Source organism: Geospiza fortis, unplaced genomic scaffold, assembly GCF_000277835.1.
Source record: "Geospiza fortis unplaced genomic scaffold, GeoFor_1.0 scaffold88, whole genome shotgun sequence".
Taxonomy (NCBI): Eukaryota; Metazoa; Chordata; class Aves; order Passeriformes; family Thraupidae; genus Geospiza; species Geospiza fortis.
Genome location: NW_005054434.1, coordinates 1,573,535 through 1,582,168, shown reverse-complemented (window position 1 = coordinate 1,582,168; position 8,634 = coordinate 1,573,535). Strand labels below are relative to the sequence as shown.

The 8,634-nt window shown below is 38.0% G+C and overlaps 1 protein-coding gene across 1 annotated transcript; it reads left to right on the top strand.

Annotated features, from left to right (window-relative positions):
- Positions 1-915: 915 nt before the first annotated feature.
- Positions 916-7,345, top strand: FBXO28 (F-box protein 28). Its single transcript, XM_014309486.2, has 4 exons — positions 916-1,020; positions 2,001-2,139; positions 4,509-4,704; positions 6,580-7,345. The coding sequence occupies exons 1-4, from the start codon at positions 923-925 to the stop codon at positions 6,972-6,974; spliced, it is 828 nt and encodes a 275-aa protein (XP_014164961.1). The 5' UTR covers positions 916-922; the 3' UTR covers positions 6,975-7,345.
- The last annotated feature ends 1,289 nt before the right edge of the window (positions 7,346-8,634 follow it).

Here is an 8,634-nt window from a genome sequence, read left to right as displayed (position 1 = left end):
AAAGTTATGAAATGATGAGTGTAAGGAGGAAAAGAGTGTTTATTAAAAAAAAAAGAGAAAGTGTATTTATTGGCAAGTGGAGTCACAGTGGCAGCTGTGGACCTAAGTACCTAAAAAATCCCAACAAAACCAAAACTATTTCAAAGAACAGTTGGGTCACTAAGCCCTTGTATCTTCAGAATTGAATAGCAATTGCTTTAAACTTTTGTATGAGTTGGCTTTGTCCTGTAAGTGGTAACTTTGTGAAGGTTTAACTTTAGCAGTTTATTTTATCTTCTGCAGCTCTTCATGTCCCTTCTTCCTAAATCTGTGGGGCAAAAACCCCTGAGACTACTGGTGTCCAACAGCAAATAAAGGAATCCTTTAAACAGAGGAGAAAAGACTCTTACACAAAAAGGAGACTCTTGTTCCATGTGCAATGTTTTCCAGGTGTTTTTAAATGTAATTGTGGTTGAGTTAAAAAACATAAGCCTTTAAGCACTGGAAGAAAACCACCGTGATTTCTTGTCTTTAAAAGTTTCTGGTTTTGAGACTACAAAATGTTAATTTCATCTACCAGAATCACTGTGGAGACCATGCAGAAAGCCAGGCATGGGCATTTGCAACTTCCATTAAAATCAGAGGAAATTGTATTTGCTTCTAATAGGTAACATTCAGCCCACTGTCTCTTGTTAGGCAAAATCAGCAGAATTATTTGTGAGCTCTGTGAAAGATAGCTGCTTCTTTTTGGAGTATCATGATATTTGGTGGAGGTGGGAATGCCTTAATCTCAACTGCAGTTTTTGCTTGTTGAAATGGAGCAAAAAACATTAAGAGAATCTTTTGCTGCCTGGCAGGTAGGGATAAGATAATAGTAAAAGTGAGTTGTGGCTTTAATTGAGCCTTAAGGTTTCTTTTTACTTAAATACAGGTTTGTAAGCGCATGGACTTGGTTTGCCAGAGAATGTTAAATCAGGGATTTCTGAAAGTGGAGAGGTACCACAACTTGTGTCAAAAGCAAGTTAAAGCTCAACTTCCAAGGTATGTACCAGTTAAAAGTGGAATTAAATTTAATTGTTTTAGATTCATTTAAGCAGATTATTGAAAAGGAAGTCCTTTCTGGCTAATTCTCTTATATATCTTGAAAATTTGAGTCACATTTGCCTTTATTTAATTTTTTTTTCTAAAAGCACCTTGAACCTAAGATTTAGTTACAGAATAGTGGTGTGAGAAGTGTGTCTGGTATTTCAAACAGAGAAGTCTGGGTTCTGTGTTACTCAACTCTTCTGGCAAATCAAACGAGGAGTCCTGGGAATGAATAAATGCCATTCCTTTTCAAGAACAACTGCCTTCACTGATGATTTATCAAATATTCTACTTTAAAAAAGGCAAGGTTTTTCACTGGCAAGGATTAAATGGGAACAAGGAAGAGGGATTTGACATGTGAGCATTACTGGGAACTGGTTTCTCACTAAAGCAATGTCTTTCTTCCTCTTTCCACTGAATAAGAGCAGCTGCTGCTGTGTCCTATCAGATTTCCCAGAGTGAAAAAACTAAATGCTACTTAGCCTAGAGATCCTTTATCAAAAAGGGTTTCTAGCTAGTTTAGTTTCAACCTAAACTTCACAGTAGTTCTTTACTATGTAAACTTCACTACCAATATATTACATTTATTATTTCAATTGCATTGAAGTACTGACCATGTGAGTGAGTGGGATAAATATATTCCCTCTGACTCAGTATCTGCTGCTAGTCAGTATTGCAGCCTTGTTCTTAAATAGTCCTCAATTACATACAAAATTTACTATACATAAGGTATAGTAATTACTTAGAGAACGAATTTTGTCTTAAGAAAGTGTAGCATGATGTTAGTAGCTGGGTCTCAGTCAGTATCTCTTATTTCTGTGAAGACAAATGTTAGTGGTTACAGGGTTTTAAGGGTGAAATTAATTTGGCAAATGTTACAGTTGGATTTTTTGACTCTTTGTTAAATGAGTGTCACCTTGTGGTCTGTTTTCCAGACGGGAGTCAGAAAGGAGAAACCATTCATTAGCTCGCCATGCAGACATCCTCGCTGCTGTGGAAACGAGACTCTCTCTCCTAAACATGACTTTCATGAAGTATGTGGATTCCAATCTCTGTTGCTTCATACCTGGAAAGGTAAAATGCAGACTATATTATGTGAATATGTATCTGTGTTTAAAAAATAGGATTGTGTAACTTAACCTGGCACAGCTGGGGAAAATTGATATTGTGTGTGTGTGTATATATATATTTTTTTATATATATACTTGCAAATAAACCTACAAGCCAATACTCTGTTTTACCAGTCAGTCTGAAATGAATAAACCAGGCTGTATTTAAATATTAATTATTTTAAATTAGATTTCTATTTGCCGTTAGATTCTCTCTTGATTCTGATGTTTGACTTGTGGTATACTCATCTTCTACAACCTTTTAGAAGAAAACATGTGATCAGGCCATCTGAAGATGTAGTAATTTAGATTACACATAACACTAGGTACTCAGTCAATCATGATTTTAGGTACCTTCTTAAGGCTTTGAGTACTTCAGGTTAATTGAATTAAGGTATTTAGTATGTCAAAACACTGTTCTGTATTATAGTGGATGGTATATTTTTGTACAGTAGGTGGAATTAATTTTAAATGTAAAATGTGTTAAATGGGAACATTACTGAACAGTTCTGGTGTTTTAGAATAGCAGCCCAGCATTAAATACAAATTATGCAGGCAAGATGTACATTGGAGATACCGATGTTTTATAAGCTGTGAAATCACCAGTGCACAGGGGAATTGACAAAATCAGGCTCAGAGGAAGACTGGTACAGCTGAGGGATTAAATGAGATCAGTGAACATTATCCTAATGCTCTATTCATTGATCTTCCCATGTAAGGTTCGGATATGTTGATGTTACTTTTTTGTGGGCGCAGAACTGAATTGCAATGAGATGAATGGAAAAGTTCTCTCTTGGGTTCTGGGGAAGCATGCAGGCATTTATGCATACAGGGGTAGGATAAACTGTGGGCATGGAATGTATTCTTATCTTGAAGAAGTAACTATTTCTGTTACTCTTGGTGATGTGATATTTAATTCATTTTAAATTATATTCTTGTATAACTTTATGCTGTTACATACCATGTATTTTAAAAAAATTAATATAATGAAGTCAAATGAACTTAAGTCCCTGATACTTACATAGTAAATGGGATACTTAAAAAAAAATGTTGCTTTACTCTTCTGAAGAGTAGAGGGAACAGCAGTACTCATCCTAGACCAGGGGTGTGCAGGAGTTGGGCAGGTGAGCTTGCTTTTCCTTGTGAGCACCAACTTGTGAGCACCTTGATTTTATTTTGATACAACTGCTAAAAAGTTGTTGGTGGTTTTTTTTTAATTATTTACTTAGTGTGTGAGTTTGCTAGCACTGCTGCATTCTCAGCACAGTTACCAGTTCACCCATTAATTAATATTTTAGTCAGTCAGATTCAAGGCTTAGTGTTCACTTGCAGTCTGAGGTTTCCCTCCCACCTGCTTTGCTTCCCCCAGGAAATTTCACCATAGAACTGCCAGGAAGTGAATTTGTGTTAGAATATGCAAATCCTGTTTTGAGGTTCAGCATTTTTTGAGAGCAGAGCACTGCTGCAAGGTTTTCTATTGAGGATGTTGTTGCTAACAGGATGTAAAGTGGATGAAATTAGAGCAGTTATTTGTTGTTTGTTGCTTGATGAGAAACTTAGGTCTTGTCTAGCTTTTGGGACTTTTTAGCTAAGCTTGCTTTATCAGAACAGAAGGTGCAACTGTATTACAAGGTCCTTATTATGTGTGTTCTTCAAACATTCTAAATCCAGTCCAAAATACCTGTACAGCTTTGGCTAAGAGACCAGCACTCCTATCTTGACCTACCTCAGATTTTAATGCATAAATTGAAATCTCCTTTCATCTCTCTGTATCTCTCCTAACTAAAGGGCTTTGCTTTCCAAACCTGTCAGGAGAGTTTTGTTCTCTGTCAATAGTGAATTGATGTTTTGTAAATGAATATATTTTGGACTTAATCTGAATTTGCAATATTTTGTGTGTATGGAAGTGGACTCAAGTAAATATCTACAGCTCTTCAGGCTGACATAATGCTAATTCTTGCTACTCCAATTCTGGTTCATGACTGGCAGGGGTAGTGACTGCTCTGCTTTAGGGCTTCTTGCTTCAGGTTCTCCTGAAGGAAATGATCATGCTTTGCTGAGTATAGATTATGTAACTTGCAAGCCAACTATGCCTGTACTTCAAATTTCACCTAATGAGCATTATTTCATGACTTTGAAAGAGCTGTTGTGATTAAATGAATAGCTTCTCTGATATATCATGAGCAACACTTCAAAAAGCTGATCTGGAACTAAAACACACAGTGGTGTGCAACTGTTATGTGGTAAAAACCCCTAAATATGCCAGAATTCCTCGAACAAACTGAAATAATCTTGCCTTTATCAGAAAATCCTAATTCTTCTTAAATGTTTTAGGTAATAGATGAAATTTATCGAGTGCTAAGATATGTAAACTCTACAAGAGCTCCTCAGAGAGCTCATGAAGTTCTTCAAGAACTAAGGGACATTTCCTCCATGGCTATGGAATATTTTGATGAGAAGATTGTTCCAATACTGAAAAGAAAGATGCCTGGGTCAGATGTATCGGGACGTCTAATAGGAACTGCCCCAGGTATTAATTCCAACGTATAGTTAAGTTTTATTTAGTTGTTCTTTAAAACAATCACAACACTGTATGTTTTCTAAGCTCCCTCCCTTAAATGGGAGCTTTATTACATAAATATTGATGATACTTGTTTCTTAAGAATGCTAACTGAAATTCATTTGCTTTGAAAGTTAAGGAGCCTTTGTACTACTAAAAGAACAGTCACTTGAATGTATGCTAGAATTATGCATAGTGTGTATTCATTAAACAAATGCTTTTGTGCCACCAATGAATGAGACTTTATCGCTGCATTTGGTTGAAATTTGGCACATGAGATGACAACTCGCTGCCTTTTATTTTTAGGACAAGCTGCAAATGAATTTGCCTAAGCTGTAGTAGTACATAGAGGGCTGGAATGGGCTTTTTTTACTTTGCTGGGGGTACTGTTTTATGCACTAACAAGCAAAATAATTACAGGTAATAGTGAAAAGGCAATTAAAATAACAGTCTATAAATAAGCCATTAAACTGGTCCTTGGAATACTCTGTCAGACTTTTCAGAACTTTTGTGAACTAAACTCCAAGGTAGTTGCCTCTTGGCTGAATTTATCCAAATGGTAAAAGGCAAAAGATTGATAAAATTGTAGAATTTTCCCTCTACAGGATGTGTTCCCATTTTAGGAACTGTGAAATTTAACTTTCTAGAAGGATAACTTAGTAAAAATTGGGGGCGGAAAAATACATCATAAGTAAAAACAATAGGCCTAACTGCAGATGCTTTTGTTTCTTGTATGTCCTGTCCATCCTTTTAGCCATAAGTCTGCATGCCACCTTTAGTATATCCTTCTAATTGTACTTTAATTTATAATTATATAAATTTTAATTTTAAAATTATAGTTGGGCTAGTTGTACTTTAATTTTTAAAATTATATATGGGTTTAAATTTTTTCTAATTATATCTGTTAGTATATAGTGAGCCTCTCAGCTGAGGAAGTATTGCCCAAACCCACAGTTGATATCAATCAGCTTTTCAAGGCCAAGGCTTTGTGGTGCATAAAATGCCTCTCTCTTGTTGAGGGAAGGGCATCACCTCTCCAATAGCAACCCCTTAGTGTCCCATAATGGTAGCTGTGCTGCCATCCTAATGGAAAAAAAGGAGGAAAAGGAAGATGACTGTTCCAGACTCTTCTGTCTGTAGGGCACTTAAAGTTGCACCTTAATTGCACAGCGTCGCTAGAAGAGTATAATGACAGAAAAAGTGAAAGAAATTATACAGTAGCTGTTAGTCTCCTTGATTTGCAGGAACTTTATTAGAATCAACAGTTCCAAGCTCAGATTCCAGTATGGTTTTAGTGCTTAGGAGGAGTGATTCTAAAGAAGCATGGAAAATAAATTCCTTTCTTCTAAAATGTAAGTTATACCAAAATACCTTGTTAAGTTCCAAATTACAATTTTTAGAACTTTAGCTGCAGCTAAGACAGCAGAATTTTGCTGTTGTAGTGAAAGATATTTATTCAGTCTTAACTATTCCGTGTTAAGTAATTTAGAGGTGTTTTGTGGGGTTTTGTCTTAACATCTGTGACACTAAGTCTAGATGACAACACAATAGTTGTACACAGTTTTTGATGCAGCAGAAGGAGGGGGGCTTATATACAGGAAATGAATTATGAACTTTTTTCCTGACTACTGAAAAGCTGTAAGTATTTTAAATTAAAGTGATTGTGCTCTGAGATTACGTGTTCTTGTTAGACACTTCAATGACTGTAAATCTGTTTGCCTGTTCACGTAACTTGCGGTGGGTGCTCAGATTCATGTGTGGGGAGTAGGGATAGGCAAAATACAAACACTGGGACGCTGTTTGTACCTGTGAGTTGCAGAGTATTAATCACAGTTGTCTCTGAAGTTCCAGGGCCTTCTGCAGCGCTGACAACAATGCAGCTGTTCTCCAAGCAGAGCCCTTCCAGGCAGGAAGTCACCAAGCTGCAGCAGCAGGTGAAAGCCAACGGCACAGGCCTGACAGCGCTGAAGCGGGAGATCTCGGAGCTGCGCCTCAAAGTGCAGGAGCAGCAGAAGCAGCTCCAGGATCAAGACCAGAAACTGCTTGAGCAGACCCAAATCATTGGGGAACAGAACGCGCGCTTGGCCGAGCTGGAGCGCAAGCTGCGGGAGGTGATGGAGAGCACAGTAGGGAATTCGTCGGGTTCCGGCTCAAACGAACAATCTCCCAGGAAAAGGAGGAAGGCGGTGGATTCCACAGACTGTCCTAGGAAATCTAAACGTCTTCGGAACAGAAAATAACTGGGGAGGAGACGGCGCCTTGAGGAGGATACACTGCTCTAGTAGCCCAAGCAGGCCTGCTTGTTTGGATACTGTGACCAGCTTCATGGTGTCGCTTAGGCTGCTGGCTCTTCAAAACACCACTTAGACTTGAACAGTGATTTTCTTTCATTGACTTTTCCCCTGCTTTCTATATGGGTGGGCCTAATGCACAGAATCTTTAAGATTTGCAATAGCTACATACTAACCAGACCTGCTCTGTTACGTTTTGAAGGGTTAACCTTTTTTTCCGTGCAGATGTGTTTTAAAGTAAACTTATTTGTGTTTATGCATATGTTCACATGAAATCTTAAATAAATTGTCTTAACTGACTAAATGGTTAAGAGTAAAAACAGATGTCCTGTTCACTTGAAGGAAAGATCCGCTTTTAAAACCTTGTTTTTGAGAACTTGACCTTTTTTGTTACAAGTGACCTTGTCTGGAATGTCTGAAAAGTAGTTAATACTTTTTGGGGTTCTCTGTAACGAGTAAAACTGACTTCTTAAGCTACAGTATTGGCTATATATTTTTGTAAACTTCCACGGAAGGGCCTTCTATCCAGTCTTCACATGCATACACCCTGGTTCTAGGTCTTGGGAGCCATATTCTACATTTGCATGGATAGATGCATGTACAGCTTAGTCAGCCTGCCAAAAGCACTTGCCTGAAACTGTTCCAAACTCTGGGAGAGAGCACAGAGACCTGTCAAGCAATTCCTTTTTCCTCAGCCATAAGTCAGTCTCTGCTTTCAGCACAGCAGCTCTGGGGAGTGTTTGAGCCCGGGCTGTGTGGCTGGCCCTCACCCTGCCTGGAGGGCAGGGATCCATTGTTAGCCAAAGCTGGAGAATGGAGAGGCTGCCTGTGCATCACTTGGGTCATGGGTCAACACTGAGCACCTGCCAACTGTCCCTGGAGTCACCAAGCTCAGGGGACATCATTGGAGTGAAATGCTGTATTATGGTAAAACTTCAACTATTTTGTGTGTCTGTGTTGGGGTTGGGGTGGAAATTTCTCTGTAACACTGATGACAATATTCTAAGCTTTCCTTATCCTAAAAGGTAAATCACTTCAGACAGAGCTTTAATTTCTTTTGCACTTCTGTTTTGAGCTTGTAACTGGAAAAGCATGTCTTGCACTGTTCAGTCTCTCTGGTCACTTTAACCACCTCAGAGTTGTGTACAGTGATTATTCCCCCCCTGCCATCTGTATATTTTTGGAATCTTATACAAATACCATTGTCCTTGGTTTTGTTTTAATGTACTAAACTATGTAGCTTTATAATTTGACTTATGTTTTCTTTTTTTAACCAGCTGCTGCTTTGTCTTTAGGTGGTTCTAAATTCAACTTGGTATGGCACTGAAAATGCAAATGCTGCATTTTGTAGCTGTTCACAATCTTGATATTCTTGCTGTGGGTTAAAAGTGCAAGTTCATTTTGTATGGCTGTCAGCATAACCTAGTGGCTGTATTTAAAGCACCAAACAAATCAGAAGTTGTCTGGTCAGGTATTATATAGTCGTGGCAAACTGACATTTTTCCTGAAACTTCAGCTACAAGTTTTACTTCTAAAACATAGCAGCGCGTACCAGAAGTAGCATTACAAATGCCTAATATTTGACAGACATTCAGCTTTCAAATAAAAT

Coding starts and splice junctions, on each gene's coding strand:
- FBXO28 (XM_014309486.2), top strand. CDS start 923: ATGGACTTGGTTTGCCAGAGAATGTTAAATCAGGGATTTCTGAAAGTG. Junction 1,021..2,000: donor GTTAAAGCTCAACTTCCAAG/GTATGTACCAGT, acceptor TCTGTTTTCCAG/ACGGGAGTCAGAAAGGAGAA. Junction 2,140..4,508: donor GTTGCTTCATACCTGGAAAG/GTAAAATGCAGA, acceptor TAAATGTTTTAG/GTAATAGATGAAATTTATCG.